Here is an 18,361-nt window from a genome sequence, read left to right as displayed (position 1 = left end):
TGTTCGGCTTGTGCCAGGCACGATGGGCATACAGATGATGGTAGTGGCAGCCACCGTTTCTGATTCACCGTGTGCCAGGCACTGTGCTGAGGGCTTTGCTCCTACGTGAATCACATTAAATCTCATGGCTACTGTGAGACTTTATCATCATCATTGTTTATATCAGAGAGGAAGAGGAATTAAGTTTGAGTCCTGAGAATGGATTGAATAATAAACAGTGACTGAGTGCTTACTGTGCACTGGTTATCGCTTTTAGCACCTTTCCATCAGGACATCGTTTAATCTAGTGATTCTCAACTGGGCTTGAGTTTGTCCTCAAGGGACATTTGGCAGTGTCTGGGAACATTTTTGATTGTCGCAGCCACTGGGTGCAGCTAGGGGTGCTACTGGCATCTAACGGGTAAAAGCCAGGGCACTCCCCACCCCCCCCCCCAAGAATGATCCACCTCAAAATGTCACAGGTGTCCAGGTTCAGAAATGCTGATTTAATCCTTATGGCCAATGTATGATTTCTCTAGCTAGTAAGCGGTGGGGCAGGTGGATGGGACTGCTGCTGTAAACTACCACGAGCCAAGCCTCGTTACAAAGGGCTTCAAAAGCCAGGCAGCAAGTTTTGATTTGATGGGGTAGGAAACAGGGAACTAGGGGAGATTAGGAGGAAGGAGGAGGACACGAAGAAACCCGGTTAAGGACCTGCCTCCCACGTGACAGAGAGGTGACTTGGAAAGGAGACAGCAGTGAGGAAGGGTAGGCACAAGCTGGAAGCAGTAGTCCAGGTGACAGGGCCCTGGATTTCATGTATCAGCCACGGAGAGGACCTGCTGGGTGTGTGTGCGTGCGGGGACGTTCACATGTACGCATGTGTGTGTGCACATGTGCACACACACGCATACACCACAGAGGCCCTGGGGACTTTTGTGCCTGGAGACTGAAGGAAGTAGGGAAAGAAGCCCAGTTCTAAGGTGTTTGGGGCCTAGGCACATTGGGAAACTGGAGGTGCTGTGAGGAGGGGACACCTGTTTTCAGGCTGAGTTAAATTTCAAATAGGTCGATTTTAAAGTGACTCCAAGGGGTGGCAAAATAGAAAAGGGTGATTTGGGGCAAATATAACAGGTTTTCTAGGTTCGGCAGCCTTCTGTCCCAATGGAAACAGTAGTATAGGTCCCACCCGCCTAACAAGGTGGTTAGGGAGATCAAATAAAAAAGGTGTGAATTCATTTTTACCATATAAAACACGGATTAAGTGTGAGAGCCTGTTGCCATCAGTGGGACAGGAAATGGAGGTTTGGGTTCCTTGTCATAGCAAGGGTGATTAAAATCTGAAGCATGAATAAATTCTCTGAGGAGGAAGTTTAAAGACAGAAGGGCAGAAGCCCTAGAAAGCCTCCTGTCAGAGGAAAGAGAGGGACCAGAGAAGGAGACCAACCAATCTAAAGTTCCCTTTATCTCCTGGAAATGGAGACAGTTGGCAGACAGTACCTTTCAGTCAAGGAATCAAAGGCACATTGTAAACTGCTTGTTTCAACTGCTTTATTATGACTGCTTTATTTCAAAAGGCATTTGCACGCTGGGAGGCCTGGGTGGCTTAGTCAGTTGAGCGTCTGCCTCCTGTTCAGGTCATAATCCCAGGGTCCTAAGATTGAGTCCCACAGCGGGCTCCTAGCTCATTGGGGAGCCTGCTTCTTCCTCTACCTGCGCGCTCTCTCTGTGACAAATAAATAAAATCTTTTTTAAAAAGTTTAAAAAAAAAGGCATTTGCACATCCATCCCAGTGATGACATCACTTCTCTCTCTCCAACAGATTGACTTTGTGGCCCATGATGATATACCCTACTCTTCTGCTGGTTCTGATGATGTTTACAAGCATATAAAGGAAGCAGGTGAGTTCCCCTGTGCTCACCTGTCCACCGCATTATAATTGTCAGGTATAATATGACACCCCTGCCCTAGTCTTGTAGCATATACATGGAAGGCACTGGAATTTCAGACGTCTGCCAAGTAGCCTTTATAAGCTTCTGTTGACATGCGCTAAGACCCAGTCATAGGACAGACATCATTTAGGTATTTATAGAAGAATTAACTCGAGCACCAAAGTACTCTTTGCTGAACCATGAGTATACCAACTTCTAGTGTGTGGCTCAATTTTAGGGCTCATCAGACAAAAATCATAGGACCTTATTATTTAAAGGGCAATCATTTCCCTCATTTGTATTTAGAATTCAGAATGAAATTATTTTATATTTCCAAGAAAGTTCCTTCCAGAAGACAGATAACTGGGTCATTAACAATCTGGACTCCTTGTCTCCAAAGTCAGTCCTCTCACCTGTCATTCTGTCACATGATAGTAATGTCCTCAGGTACCACACGCAGAAGCAAAAAAAGAATGGGTAAATGTTTGGGAAATTAGGTAAAATACTTCCTTCACCAAACTGTTAAGTGCTGTCGTGGAGGGCAGGCGTGGTGCCTGAGCTTTGGAAACTGTTCCAGCTGTCACCAAAGATTTCTTTGAAGGTCAAAGACCAGTCTATCCCAGGGAGTTATTGGGGGGCTGGAGAGAGGCAGGTTTCCTTTCATTGGAGACTCCCTGGGGTTCATTGCTTTGCCAAGTTCTCTGTCCCTATTCCTTTGCCACTGAGGACTTGAGGGAAATCACTGTTGGGCATTGTAACAGATCCGTGGTTTCCAGCCTCAGTGGGATTCTTGATGTTCCTTGATAACATTTACTTTCCTGACCTGATGTACCTGTAACCGCTTGCACCCTTGCCTCCACTCCTGCATCCTGTGGAAAAGGGGTAGGTTTTCTGTCCCAGGCTGACTTCTCTACCTGAATCCACTCCTCCCTTCCTTGAAGGCTGTCTGCTTTAGGCCTCCCCTCTCTGGTGTGCAGGGTTCTCACTCTCCAGCAGTTTCTTCTCAGTTTACTATTGTTTGAGAGTCTATAAAAACAAAATAACAAAATCCCTCTTCTGCCCTCCCTCTCCCTTCTCCAGTCCCATCCTTGTTGCGTCATCCCTCGCCGGCACCTCTCAGGTGTACCCCTTGTCATTCCTCAGCTACCTGTGCTGTGACTTCTGTCCCATCCTCCCTCAGTTTCCTGATGACCTTCAGACCACCCAGTCTAGTGGCTTCTTTGCTGTCCTCCTCTGGATGTCACAACCCTGCTGACCACTCTCCTCTCCAAAATGCTCTCTTATCCTCTACTTCTGGGACCTTCTCTCTCCCTTTAGTCTCTCTCACCACTCCTAGGTTTTGTGATTGGATCTTTGTCCCTTGGCCCTGCCCAGCCTCTCCATCTTGCTAGCCTGGGCTCTGCACCACCTTGCTCAGGTCCTAAACTCCAGGCCAGTGGAGTCCATCCTAGTGCCCGGAAGCACCCCCACTTAGCGCCTTGGCTCCGGCTCTTCTGTGGGCCCGGCATGCCCTTCCTCTGGGCTTCCACGCCTATTCTGTGCCCAGCTGAGGAGCCAGCCCTTGACATGCCTCTTTCCTGGGGGTGTAATTCTGTAGCACTACCCTCCCCCATCCCTGCTGAGATACTCTTTGCAAATGGATCTTTTTCTCAGCTCCCTTCTGATGGCATCCTGATAGTGCGTGAGCAGGCGTGCGTGCGTGCGTGCGTGCGTGCGTGCATGTGTGTGTCTAGCTAGAATGAAATGGTGTGGTCTCGCCATGTCTCCTCCGTCTTGCCATCGCCAGCAGAGCCCCTGGTACATGGGTGGTGCTCATTCAGTGCTGGCTAAGCAAGAGGGTGCTTTTAATGCAATCTGATGGGGACTCGGCTTAGGATGGAGGCCTTCTGTCTGCAGGGACTCTGCCCACTCTGCAGGGAGTAGAGCTGTTTACCCAGATAATTTGGACGTGCACACTGTCTTACAGAGTTTTTCAAATTACTTAGATGATGGGGCAGTCTAGGGATAATTATATCAACCTTTGCATCTAATCTGTTTGCTTTGCATTGGTATCATGGCCCCTGAGTCCTTCACCTCTTTATTAAAGGGAGAGGCTGACCACCTGCTCTAAATTGCTCCAAACCACCGTAGCCTTTAGACCTGGAGGGCTGCTGAGGAACATGGCAGGGGTAGGAGGGGAGAAGGAGGGGAGAAACTGGCTGAGGAATCAGTTACGTGGAGATGGCTTATGGCATGGAGCAATGGTTACCTTTCTAAGTCTCTGTAAGATCTGGGCTGTGAGCCGGCTGGTCCTTCCTTAAAATCACCATGAAGGACCTGGTATAGACCAGTGCTTGCCGAATGTGAATGTGACTATAGATCCCTACAGGATCTCGCTTTTCTTCTCCTTCCCTCCCCTCCCCACCCCTCCTCTCCCCTCTGCCCCATACACTTAACATGCAGTGTTATATTAGTTGCAGGTATACAGTATAGTAGTCAGCAATTCTGTACTTTACTCAGTGCTCAGCACTCTTCATTCCCTTTGCCTATTTCCCCCATCCCTCCCCACCTCCCCTCTGGTAAGTGACTGTTCTCTATAGTTAAGTCTGCTTCTTGGTTTGTCTCTTTTTTCTTTGTTCATGTGTTTGGTTTCCTAAATTTCCACATATGAATGAAATCATATGGCATTTGTCTTTCTCTGGCTTATTTCACCCGGCATAATACCCTCTAGGTCCATCCGTGTTGTTGCAAATGGCAAGAGCTCATTCATTTGTATAGCTGAGTAATATTCCATGGTACATATGTGCCACATCTTTATCCATTCGTCTGTCAGCAGACCCTTGGGCTGCTTCTCTGTCTCGGCTGCTGTAAATCATGCTGCAGTAAACATAGGGGTGCATGTATCTTTCTGAACTACAGTTTTTGTATTCTTTGGGTAAACCCCCAGTAGTACTATTACCAGACCCTATGGTAATTCTATATTTCTAAGTTTTTGAGGAACCTCCATAGTCTTTTCTACCTTGGCTCTACCAGTGTGCATTCCTACTAACAGTATACGAGGGCTCCTTTTTCACCACATCCTCACCAGCACGTGCTGTTTCTTCTGTCTTCGATTGTAGCTATTCTGACAGGGTGAGCTGATACCTCAGTGTAGTTTGGGTTTGCATTTCCCTGATGACGAGTGATGTTAAACATCTTTTCATGTGTCTGTTGGTCATCTGTATGTCGTCTTCACGTCTTCTGCCCATTTGTAATTGGATTTTTTGGTGTTGAGTTGTATAAGTTCTTTATGTATTTTGGATACTAACCCCTTATGGGCTCTGTCATGTGCACATATCTGCTCCCATTCGGTAGGTTGTCTGTCTTTTTCTTTTGTTGGTTGTTTCCTTCATTGTGCAGAAGCTTTTTATTTTGATTTAGTCCCAATAGTTTATTTTTGCTTTTGTTTCCCTCGTCTTGGGAGACATACTGCAGGATCTCTTTAAATGCAGATTTGGGTTCATTAGGTCTGGTGGGACTTCAGATCCCCATTTGTAAGGAGCTGCTGGGTTGGTAGGTCCTGCAAGTCCATAGACCTCACTCAGAGTACCAAGAATCTAGACCAGGTACAGGTCACCTGAGGTGAATGGAATCCACGTTTCCTGGGGGGACAGTTTCTCAGCTGCCTTGTAGAGTAAAAACATGCACTCAGTGGTGGTTTTATTGCTAGGTGAGTAGTCTCTAGTGAGCTAAGAAAAAGTTGCTTTCCCAATTTTAGGATATAGGAACAGGTTCAACATTCTCCTCACTCAAAAGCGATCCGGCACCCTATTGTTGCATAACAAATTACTCCCACAGTCGGTGGCATAAAAGAGCCACTTCCTTTTGCTTGTGCTTTTGTAAGGCTTGGTGAGGTGGTTCTTGATTGGGGTCTCTCCCATGGCTATACTCAGCTATTGCCTGGGACTGTGGTCATCCGAAGCCCCAGGTGGCCTGGGGGTCCCAGACGGTGCCCTTGTCTGGCTGGCAGTGGGTGCTGGTGGTCCACAGGGAGCTCAGCCGTGGCGGATGCCGCAGCGCCTGCCCGTGGCCCCTCAGCGTGGTGCGTGGGCTTCGGAAAGCGCGGGGCTGCCTGCGAGGGTGTGTGTCCTAGCGGGGAGGCATTCGGAGAGTCAGCAATCCTGACAGAAGCCTCAGGGCCTCTTGGGCCCCAGCCATGGACGTGTGCCAGTGTCACTACTACCACCTTCTTTTTGTTGGGGGCAGGTAATCCCGGGGGACGGGGATGACACCCATCCTCTATCCACCCCGCTTCCTGTCTTCAGATCGAACAGTCAGAGACCGCCTGTGACCCTTCCTCCCACAGGCCCCTGGGTCTGCTCTGCTGCTGGCTCGCCGGGGGAGAGCCATGGCAGAGAAGGTCATGGCATTCATCGTGAGAGGAAGATGCTCAGAAATGGCCTCAGCGTGCACACCGGGCTCTTGCCCTCTAATTCAGATATACTTTGAAAGTCACCAGTCACTTTAAATGAAGCCAGAGCTATCGAGGGTACGGATTAAATTTTGCAGCGCTCTGCTTTGCTCGTCAGAGCTAAACGTCAAAACCCTCTGGCAAAGCTGGATGGAAGGATGGTGCGCAGATGCGATGGACTGTCAGGTCTGCGGGCCTTGTCCTCCTGCTGCTGTGGCCCTACTACCTTCGAAAGGTTCCTTCATTATCGTGTGCGCTTGGCTGCTGCTTAAAATAGCTCCATAGCCAAACACTGCAATTCGGAAAAGCATGATAGAAAAGGTTCTCTGATCATGCTCATTACGGAATATTTTTAGCAGAGCACTAATTAGGATTTGGAGGAAGCCGGGTGCCTCATTATGTCAGCAGAGGGCTTGGCTTCTTTCACAGACCTCCCTCCCCACCAAAACAAGCCTGTCCCCGCCCCCAACTTCCTGTTACTCAGCCAGGGAGCCCTTATTCTGTGGCTCACAGAAAGGGGGAGCTCATGTCCCTGGGGCCTAAGTGACTTGCTGAAATCTGCTAGTGGTCGGAGGATCTTCCAAATGGTTCACCAGGTGGCAAGGGGTGGGAAAAGGATCTGCCTGCTGAAAGATGGGACGTGGTGCTCACTGGAATGGTCCCTGCTGCTCCCACCAAGGTGAGGATGTTGTCTCAGTCCCCCAGCTTGGGACTGCTCAGCTTGGGACCCCCAGCCCCTAGGGCCCCCTGCACAGCTGAGTCGGTTGGGGACTGTTCAGCTACAGATGTTGGGATGGTCACACCCTCTGCCTTCCCTTTGGTTTTCTGTGTTTGAGTCTGTATTCTCAAAAAGTGGGAGGCGAAGTTTTTGACCTAGCTGTAAGCCCCAAGTCCGTGCTCTGAGCCCCAGAGTATTAGAAAGCGGGTGCTTTGTCTCCCATAGCAGGAGTAGCTGCCTGCTGCGGCTACCACGCATGTGCAGCTGACACCGGCCGCGAATTCCGTGGGCCGCGCTAGCAGGGGCCAGAAGGCTGACAAGAGAAACAGAACTGGCTTTGGAAAGGCCCTTAGAGATCAGTAGTCCTCTAGTCAGTCGGGCAGCATATTTTCTCCCGGTGCCTGCTTGCGGCCCAGTGCTGAGAATCTCGAGGAGGGTAAGACAGGAGCAGTCCCTTCCCTCATGTAGCTTATTGTCAAATGGGGAAGGCAGTTGCTGAAGAAGTTGTTCTATAAAGACCTTGGAATATTTGAAGGAAAAGAGCCGTGGAGCATGAGAGGCAATAAAAGCCAGAAGAGCCAGCCCAGGGTTTGAGAGATTTATTCGAGGAAGTGACGCTGAAGGTGAAGCCCAGTGGATGACTGGGAGTTGGCCAGGTAGAGAGGATGTTGGTGGCAGAGTGAGGGGAGGGGCCCGCCCTGTCAGGACGCTCAAGTCCAGGGTCGGGGGCTCAGACAGGCTTAGCTTGCTGCCCACCTCTGGAGAATCCAAGGACAATGGGGCCGCTTACGGTGGTGGATCCCAGGGGCCTTGGCTTAGGCAGTGAGCTTGGGGAGTGGGTCTTCGATGAGACTTATGAGAGCGTGCAGGGAAGGGGTCAAGCAAGCCGCTGCAGAGCCAAGGTACAGATTTGGGTCTGAATACTGAGGAGCATAGAAAGCCAGTGAAAGATGTTGGGCAGCCCTCTGATTTCTATTTTGAAAGACTGCTCTGTGGCTCTTGCTATGTATAGACAGGGTTGAGGGAACAAAAATCAGTATCACTGGAGACTGGTTTTAAGGCTCTTGATATAATCCTTGAGCCAGATGGTGTTAGATGGCTTTAGACAGAGGATGGAGAAAAGTGGGTGAATCAGAGAGCCTCTTAGGGAGTAGACTGGTGAGTAGAAGGAGAGTGATTGGACATGGGGAATGAGGGAGAGGGAGGTGGCACAGATGAGCCCAAAGTCATCTTGTCTGGTCACCTCATTTCTCAGTTTTGGACACAGGTTAAGAAACTTGACTTCTGAGGCATGAGTCTTGCCCAAGTCTCCTGAGAACCCAGAGCCTTTGTCCCTAGGCCCAATCCATCATGTCGTCCCATCCCTGATGTCTCTGAGTGGCCATAATCATACTGGGTAGAAATACCTCAACTGCCAACATGTCATTTTCAGTTGACAACAGAAGTGTAAGCAACAGCCACATTCTTGCCTCGATAACACTAGCAACCTCTTTATAGACCTGTATCGGTGCACCCAAATTTAGACTTGAGGACGGTAAGGAGGGTCTATTAGAACTTGGCATCCTTTGAGCTTATTTTTACTCAGTCCCAAGTGTTCTAGACGACAGGGTCCTGAGTGGTGAAACCACCATCCAGAGTAGACTATTGTGAGGGAGATAAAATCATCCAGCATCCTAAGGACATGTCTTCAGATCAGAGATGACAAAATAGTGCCTTGGGTCTTTTCCTCAGCCGAATGTGTTGCAGACTTCCTTTGGGAAGCAGGGGACTTGCCTGTCACGCTTGTGACGCTCTAGTCACTTATTTAATTTGCATTTATCGAGCACCTTCCATGTGCCAGAAAAGGGCACTGAGCAGGGGGCGGCCATCGAGGCATGATCTCTACTTTGAAAATGTTCCCTTTTGACAAGGAGACAGGTATTTAAAGTGTCTTTGTTAATGGAAGACATGTTTGTATCCTGGAGGTTGTGGCTTCTGCTTGGTGCTATCAGGAAAGACTTGGCAGAGAAGACACCTCGAGGCTGGGTCCTGCCGGAGGAGGAGGAAGGCTGCAGCTGGTATAGGCAGGGAGGGGGGACCTGGGGCAGAGAAGCAGGACATGGCACGAATGAATGCCAGGAGCGCCCAGGGCTCAGGGCCAGGGTGCCGGGCCGGCCGGAAGTGCACGGAGTTGAGCCTGGACCAGCCAGCTGGCGCCACGTGCAAAAGCCTCACTCACGCACTGAAACGAGTTGGAAACGAGTGTTTATGGAAAATGGGGCAACAGAGACCATCTCACTCTTGTTCTCCTCTTTATTCTTTGAACAGGAATGTTTGTTCCAACTCAGAGAACGGAAGGCATCTCAACGTCAGACATCATCACCAGAATCGTCCGCGACTACGATGTTTATGCCAGACGCAACCTGCAGCGAGGGTACACAGCCAAGGAGCTCAATGTCAGCTTCATAAATGTAAGCGTGCCGCCCCCCGCCCCCATGTCCTCTGACGGACACCACACACACCAGCACTGCCGCCATTTGCTGAGTGCTTGTTGTATCCCTCACAGCGTTTCTGTTTTAAATTCCAGCACCACAGTGTTCCTGATCTTGTATATTTATTGTCCCAATTCGGTCCGCATAAAGGTGCAGTGATGTATTCTCCCCATTTTTAACATTTTAAAAAAGATTTTATTTATTTGACAGAGAGAGATCACAAGTAGGCAGAGAGGCAGGCAGAGAGAGAGGGGGAAGCAGGCTCCCTGCTGAGCAGGGAGCCTGATGCGGGGCTCGATCCCAGGACTCTGGGATCATGACCTGAGCTGAAGGCAGAGGCTTAACCCACTGAGCCACCCAGGCGCCCCTGTATTCTCCCCATTTTACAGATGGAGAAAACAGTGTCCAAAGGGCTAACTTAAGTCAATCAAAGCCCACAGTAGTGAGCTCCACGTTTTATAAAGGGGCTGTCTCCCTTCTCCTCCTCCAACCTTCCGCTTTGAGAGTTCTCATACTTAACTGAAGGGGGTCTGGGAGATCTGCCCTCGTGAAAGGCAAGCATTGTCTTCTGCTCAAAGGGAAGGAAGGCAGGCAGAGGAATGAAAAGCTAAACTCAGAGAAAATGAGTTTTAAATTTTCTTTTTATTAAGGCCTTACAGATGCTCATTAGAAACCTTAACAGCCATTTTTTTTATTGTCCAGAGAAATTACAGCTGCTTAAATAAAACCTAAAGTCCTTGGCTTCCTTTTGTATTTGTGCTGTATTGTTCCCACAGAGCTGCTGTTAGTTTAATAATAGAGCAACTGTTAAAACAATCTTTAAAACAAGCAAAACAGGCTGTTACAAAGCTAAGAGGGCAGTCCAGTTGCTAGAGGTGATGTTAGTGCGTCTGTATTTGCCTGGACTCTGAAGAGGGACAAAGTTGATTAAAACAGAAACCCTCATCCATACGGAATTTCAACAGCCCCCCCCCCAGGTTTTTTTTAAGAGTGATTTTTCTGCCAAACTATCCGGCAGCTTACACACCTCGATCGTTGGTGCCTTCTAGGTGGGGAGCGGTTTGTTAACTGTCCACCAGTGGTTATTCTTTGTCCTCAAGAGGCAGGGAGCTTGGGAGTCTAGGCTCTGTGGCTTCACACAAGCTGGGCAACAAAACAGAAAATGTTGGGTTCAAGGGGCACCAGAACAAGTGGCTGAAAAGAATCCCATCAAAGTGATTATTTGGTATCTTATAGAAAATAAAGCCCTAGTTATTTCAATAAATTAAACGGTCTGTTCTTTCAAATTGAATCCAGTCAGCCATTCAAGCATGTGAAACCGTTTCCAAAAGTTATTGCTGGTTCTCTTCTAACGGCCCTTAGCTAAGCCACTTAGCTCAAGGAACCATGTAGTGAGCGTGGACGGCTCTCGGCCTTTCTGCGACGAGGCTGGCTGCAGCTCAGAGAGAGAATCGAATGTCAGATGGGCGCGTCGCTGAAGCACAGAACCTCAGAGGAGGCAGGAACCTGCCAGCGGCCGTCGCCTAGTCCAGGTCCCTCAACTTAGACATGAGTAACGCTGTGCTCGGAGGGGACCTCCAGCAGAGCAGAGGGGGCGGCGGCAGCGCTCCCTGCTGCAGGCTGCAGGCCCCTCCAGCCCGGGCTGCCCCCACCCCAGCGCCACTCGTTACATGCAGCTCACGCCCCACCGAGGCCGCAGTTAAGTTTGGAAGGGCTGAATATTTCAATATTTCAGGTGTTTCAAAAAATTCTGAGATAGGAACTTGAGTCCCATGTAGTGAAGGAAAAAACCTTCCTGTGAGGAGAGAACAGATCATGACTTCATGGAGGGGAAGGCCGTTCATCTCGTGTTATTTCCGTGCTTTGCTAGCACGTTCCTCAGGTGACACGAGGAGAGGCTTACTTACGTTGCTTCATTGTAATCAAACCGCCGACGCACACTGTTTTTACTTTTAAATGCCAGCCTTTGTGCCAAGCCCTTCACGTGCGGATCTGACCTAATAGTTACAAGAACTTGATGGGGTAGGGATGATAATTATCCCCATTTGACTGAGGAAGAAACAGGTTTAGAGGTGGCCTGTGTGACTTGCCCAACACACAGGGCCTTCTGGGAGCACCGGAACAGCATTGCTGCATAGCGGCTATAAGGAGGACAAAATCTCAGTCCAGAGAAGCTATCAGAATGAAAACTGTCTTCATCACCAAGGAAATAGGTGCAATTAAATTAGCTTAAAGGAAAATATCATTACAATGAAAATTATAGTATCACACAAGGCTTTTACGGCTTAGCCGGTGGCAGATTTCAACCAGTACTGGTTTTAACAATGTCCCAGTAAAAAAGAGAATGCGGGCAGCCTCTGAGTGACCATTCTATGGACAACTCATACTTTTTTTTCTAAATCCCAGGGGAATTGGGGGGGGGTGGGAGTTGCCCAATAGCTACCTGTAATAAACAGCAAATACGTATTTTTTGTTCTTCTATAAGTGACTTCAACTCTGATGTTTACAAGAAAAAGAATATTAAAATCACTTGTATTTCACTTTACATACCCAAGTAGACTAATGACAAATGACTTTTCTTACAAGAGATGTGCCTTCCCGTCAATCTAGCCCTTGGAAATAGCAACATCCTGACTCTTCAGGTTAAGAACAAACACAAGTCGAAATAAAATGACCATTAGTGTGAATGACTGGTCTCTCTCATGCCCTCTGGGATAAATCTCTTTTTCCTCTTTTCATTGTTGACCAGGAGAAGAAGTACCGCTTCCAAAACCAAGTAGACAAGATGAAGGAAAAGGTCAAGAATGTAGAGGAAAGATCAAAGGAATTTGTCAACAGAGTGGAAGAAAAGAGTCATGATCTAATTCAGAAGTGGGAAGAGAAGTCAAGGGAATTCATTGGCAACTTCCTAGAGCTGTTTGGGCCTGACGGCGCATGGGTATGTAATTACTTCACTTGGCCCTGCGGTGACGGGCATTTTTGGTTTATCTTCATCTTCAGGGATCTACTCAAGGGTGTCCCTTATCTCAGTCCAATATGCGCATCTGCTCGAGTAGCTTCAAGTGTGTGTCATTTATTTAGTTTTGGCTTTATCCCTCAATGTGGCACCACTAGCACCCAAAGCCAGTTCTGGTCTCTGTTTCTATTTCTTGTCCAGACCTTGAAGCCATTCGGTAATTGTTGAAGGTCTGTTACTACAGAGGTTGGTTCTGTAGCTCACTGTAGTCTTTCAGCTGGACATGAGGCAAATCTGGGGGATGAGATTCAAGTGGGTCAGTGGTGTCATGGCATTTGTGTTGTGAGATAAGCTAATGGGCTCTTGGATCCACGAAGGGAGAAGGGGGCAAAAGAAACCCAGCTGTGTTGGTCAGCTTTTTTTGTCAGGAAACAACTTCTTCCATTGCATGTGAGAGAGAGAGAAGAGGCATGATTTTGCCCTGCATCTATGCCTGTCATGCCCTCAATTACCTGTTTTCCATGGCATAAATGTGTTGGGATAAAGTATACAAGTCTTAGGGGACTGAGACCATGATCTAAGTCTTAGAGAAAGTACAGAGGGTCTCATCTAAATTCTACAAACAATTCTGAGTGGAAGCTATGGAAAGAGAAAATTCTGGAAACCACCCTGTACTCCACTGGTATTTCTACTGTGCATGTACTTAAAGAGTAAAGAACCAGTATTGTCAGCAGCACTGAGGGTCTATGAAAGAGATCTTTTAAAGCTAGCCTTCCTTTTTAAAACCAAACGAAATGATGCCATTTGATTTCCTTGTTTTTAAGTAGCCTAGACTTCCTATTATGACATGAGAAGTCTCTAACAAAATCCACTTTGGCTTAATTATTTTATTGATGGGTTGTCACTGCTGCCTCTGCTCATTTGAGCTGGTTCATTATAGGATTATCTAAAAGTAAAACACTCAATTAGTAATAGAAAAAGAACAATGTTTGAGAAGTTGGAAGAGATGCTTTGCTTCAAGTCTAGTGGCCTCTAAATGATTATAGAGGTGGATGTTATAGGCTAATCAGGTCCTATTGCCTGAGTCTGAGAGGTGTAGAGGGTTTGCAAGCTGCTGCTCGAGCTTTCAATGACTTCTAGAAAGAGCTAGTGATACTGGAGGAGCCAAGGGCTGGGTTCCTTTTCACTCTCCATGGGCCTGTTCAAGTTCTTGGCTCAAATCAGTTTAATTCATGGGCCATTTAGTCATGTGCTTATATATGCACGGTGCTAGCAAGAACATGCAGACAAGGTGCAGAACCTAGTCTCTGGGATTCCATGACATCTATAACAAAGTGTAGAATTTCCCGTTAGTTTAAGGTGTACTTTAATAGTTCACATTTTCACAACCTATGTTCAGGGGATGGACAAACAGCTAGTGGTTTTTTAAATGGAACCATGTGGGTATTCACTTCCTTATAGGAATTCAGAAATGTGTCTCTGCGGAGAAATATGTCTCTGGTGTTGTAACTAGAGAGGATGGATGCTTTCTCCACTTGGAGCGAGCATAGGCAGGGAAGGAATAGAATTTCATAGTAACGTTATAGATTTTAGTTGTTTCAGGCTCCCAGTGAAGGTGAAATAGTAGCTGGAATTGTTCTAGAGGAGTCTGGTGACAGCTAGCTGCAGTGATTTTTAAGAAATGAAACCCAGCTTCGAGTCTGGAGGTTTTTCTTTTTAAAACTTGCTATTAGTGTCAAAACTGTTATTAACATTAATTTACCATATCAGCCAGACTTAGACATTGCTTTTTTTCTGTTGACATTAAAAGTACAGGAATAGTTACAAGGATGTTAAACGCCAAGATAAGTAATTTGCTTTTCATGAATATGCTATTATTATAATAATTCTTTATTTGTGGATTTGGGACTAGAACTCATTTCTTAAAATAGAGGATCTGCATTACCTGCAAATACAGTACTGTTACAAATAACCCCAACTTGGAGAAGTACAAAATAGAAGGATTTAAAGTACAGAACTTGGTATGACAGAACTGGTATGCGGCTCTGTACATAGCTTTTTATAGTAGGTATTCCATAAATGTGTCTGGATTGAATAGATGCATGGGTGCTTGACAGAGACCTATTCCCAGAACCTTCTGGCATCTGCAATGATGAGATTTAATCCTCTGTATTTAGATCTATACAGAGATCACTCTCATATATACGGGTTGCTAGAGATATATACCCTTAGCCTTTTATTGTTTTGGTGCTTGGTACAGGAGTTGGTACAACGTGGGGTTTAGATCAAATTCAGTTGGCGGAAGGGGTTTGCTGGGCCTTCATTTCCTTCCGGAAAAGCATGACCTCTAGTTAGCCATGTGCACACCACTACCCACTGTTGCTCCCTGCCACCTCCTCCAACCTGACCTTTCTGCTGCCCACCTGGATGTGGCAGTATTTGTGTTTGCTCCGTTCAGGAGAGTCTTAGCTTCTCCCTGAGGGACCTGATGCTTGATATGAAGAACTATGATCAAAAATCCACATCCTTCCATTCCAGCAGAGTGTGAAGTGGTGGTGAGGACCATGTTGTTACAGTTTAGAAGTTGTATAGCAGCTTAAACCTTTTTTAAGGCCTTTTAATATCTACTCTACCCATTTTAACCACACAATAGAAGGAGTGTTGTAGCTTTGTTCTAGATAAAGTAACAAAGGCCTAGGAAAACTGATGCTTTTCTATGGTCTCCCAGGTGTTTGGAGGTACTGGGATGGAGCCTGGGGCCAAGCCTCTTTTTCCTGACCAGCACTGTATCATCCCCCATAGAACTGTCCCCCAGAGGCAGTCACTTTCCTTCCCCCTCCCGCCTTGGGTTAGGGTATGGCATCTGGAGAAACACATGTGCCAAAAGTGCTCTAAGGCTCTGTGACAAAGCCCGTTGCCACAATGCCACTTCGGGCCAGCTCGGCTAGATTCAGGAGAGGTAGTGTCAGCCTTCCTCTTAAGCAAGCAGAAATCTTGGTGTCCCTGGTGATATTATCTCTTGGTAACAAATTACCCCCAAATTAGTGACTTAAAAACAACAAATATTATTTCACCCAGTTTCTGCAAGTCAGGGAGCAGCTTAGCTGGGTGGTTATCATTCAGGGTCTGCCATGATGTTGCAGTCGAGAGGCCAGCTGGGGCTGGAAGATCCTCTTCCGCATCTTGTGACCCGGAACAAGGTACCTCAGTTTCTCCCCATGTGGACCTTTGCACAGGCTGTTCAAGTGTCTTCATGACAGAGAAGCTGGCTTCCCCTTGAATGAGTGATAGAGTATTCAAGAGAAAACCTAGTCTTTTAAGACTAATCTCTGAAGTGACAATCACTTTATGCCATATTGCAGTGGTCACACAGACAATCGGGGTACATTATGGGAGGATACCACACAAGGATGTGGGACCTTGGGGGGCCATCATTGCTATGATAGAGGATGTATTCCCATTTATTCAGTCCGATGGGAGGATTATCAGAGCTCAAAAGGTTGTTTTTCAATCTTCCCATGTACAGCTCTTTAACTACTTGATCCATTTTTTCTTTGCTTGATTCTTATAACTAGTCTTGACTCACACTCAGAAGACAGTGGCCAAGGGACCCCTTCCCCACAGAGACTTGGTATTACCTCTGTCTCTCAGAGACATACCCTCCAGACTATCCTCAAAGGAGCTGAATTCTGAAGCTTTGTTGCCATGTTGGAGGCAATGCTATTCTTTTCCAAGGGATTCAGGTTCATGGAGCCAGGATCAGCGGATGCTGAATCAGCTTTTGGGGTAGGGCCTTTCTAGTGAAACTTGATTTTTTTTTTTAAAGTGTCAGACACATTCCATTTAAACACTGTGCCTTAGCTACATAGGCTACATTTTAAAAACATTTAGTATCATTTTGAATGATCTGCCACCATAGTCCTTAATTGACTTTGAACCATGGACTCACTTCCTGTTTGAAATGAAAATGCATCTATTCTGTTTTATAACATGAACATAGACCTTTTCCTGGAGCACCAAGAGAGAATAACCTTAGGTCAGGTCCAAGTTTTTAGTTCATCCTGGACCACAAACACCCTTGGCCCCAATGCAATCAGTCAGGTGGATCCATATATGAACCAAACAGGCATTTGCATCTAATATAAGAGATATTTTTTTAAAAACCTTGATGATGTGTTAGTTTTTCAGAAAGAACAAATTTACATGATGTGCACTCCTGATTTTTTCAAACTGTGATAAAATGTACCTAACAAAATTAGCATTTTAACCATTTTTACCATTCAGTGGCGTTAAACATTCATAGCTGTGCAACCAACACCATTTCCAGAACTTTTGCATCCTCCCGTATTGCAACTCTGTACTTATCATATAATCTGTCTTCACCCCACCCAATCCCTGGGAATCCCCCCTCTTAATGTCTCTATGAGCTTGACTAGTCTAGTGGGGTCATACAGTGTTTGTCCTTGTATCTGGCTAATTTCATTTAACATAATGTCTTCAAGGTTGAACCAATGTTGAGCATGTGTCAGAATTTCCTTCCTCTTGAAAGCTAAATAATTTCCCTTTGTGAAAGAACTTTATTTGCTTATGTTAAATCATTGGCCTGAGAGGCAGGAATCTAAATTAACACACAGCTTAGGAGCCTGCTTGGGTTAGTCTCGAGGGACAGGGGCTGGTAGATGCCATCTTTGAGTTTCCCTTTACCTCACTCCAGCTTACTGGCATGTCCCAGAAAGGACCTTGTATCCTCCTTTGGTACCCCCATCTTGTAGCCACCGAGGGGACACCTCGAGAACTCTTGGATCTGGTGGCCAGTGCAACTTGCACTCCAGAGTCCCAGAATACTAACTGAGCAACCATCTACCACCCCCAGGGCCATAGCAAGAGGTTAGAGACCCCTGCTTCTGTTAAATAAACCTTTTAGCTTATCTTCATAGCTGTGGCCAGAGTGGCAGGCTTCTAATTAAACATCCATCTAAGGGCTGACCATAATCCTCTCCAGAGACCTTGGAGGCCAGGTGCTAACTTCACATTCTTTCTTCCACCCTCCGGAGCACCAGTAGCTCCTGGAGAGGAGATTGTACATGTGCCTGGGTCCTGGTCTTTGGGGGCTGCCACCCCAGGGATGCTCCTTGATCTCTACCTCTGGTGGCTAGCCAACCCCAGGGCACTGCCCAGACAGTAGGCTGAAATAAACCCCTAGTCTTTCTATCAAAGAGGTTATTCATTTACCCGGGAGCTGGGGCCTAAGCAAGGTGTTTGGTTTGGCACAGTTCTAGGGACATAATGAGGTGCATGCTAAGGACCGGGGCCATTGGACATCAACTTTGTATTCACCCTCTGTGTTGTATCTCCTAGAAAGGAACTTGCACACTGGTCAAGTGTCCTGAGTTTTAATAACTGCCATGGACAAGCACCTCTAGATGACCAACCTCTGGTGCTCAACAAGACTTAGCTCGCAGTCCTACAGGAGGGTATACAGAGGGGTGCCTCATACTATGGTGCTTTACTTTGTATTATTTGCAGATATACTGTTTTCTACAAACTGAAGGATTGTGGTAACCATGCACTGAATTCGTTTACTGGCACCCATTTTCCAACACCATTTGCTTATTTTGGGTCTGTGTCATTTGTTGGTAATTCATGCAATATTTCAAACATGTTCATTATTCTTATATTTGTTACAGTGACCAGTGGTCTTTGATGTTACTATTGTAAATGTGTTGGGACACCATGAATCATGCCCGGATAATATGGTGAACTTAAATGTCTGTGTTCTGACTGCTTCAGTGACCAATTTTTTCCTCATCTCTCTCCCCTTCCTTGGGCTACTTATTCTCTGAGACAACAACAATACTAAAATGAGGCCAGCTGATA

The 18,361-nt window shown here is 46.8% G+C and overlaps 1 protein-coding gene across 3 annotated transcripts in view; it reads left to right on the top strand.

The window, feature by feature from the left end:
- The window catches only part of PCYT1B (phosphate cytidylyltransferase 1, choline, beta), a 120,178-nt gene that overhangs the window by 80,386 nt on the left and 21,431 nt on the right, over positions 1 to 18,361 (top strand). For all 3 annotated transcript variants that reach the window (XM_032842301.1, XM_032842300.1, XM_032842302.1), the window contains exons 5-7: positions 1,802 to 1,880; positions 9,365 to 9,507; positions 12,278 to 12,466. In XM_032842301.1, coding sequence (XP_032698192.1) covers positions 1,802 to 1,880; positions 9,365 to 9,507; positions 12,278 to 12,466 — 411 coding nt within the window. The remainder of the gene's footprint in view (positions 1 to 1,801; positions 1,881 to 9,364; positions 9,508 to 12,277; positions 12,467 to 18,361) is intronic.

Source organism: Lontra canadensis, unplaced genomic scaffold (assembly GCF_010015895.1).
Source record: "Lontra canadensis isolate GAN:19392208 unplaced genomic scaffold, GSC_riverotter_1.0 scaffold127, whole genome shotgun sequence".
Lineage (NCBI taxonomy): Eukaryota > Metazoa > Chordata > Mammalia > Carnivora > Mustelidae > Lontra > Lontra canadensis.
The sequence above is the reverse complement of the archived record's forward strand: the minus strand, read 5'-3'. Positions and strand labels throughout refer to the sequence as shown.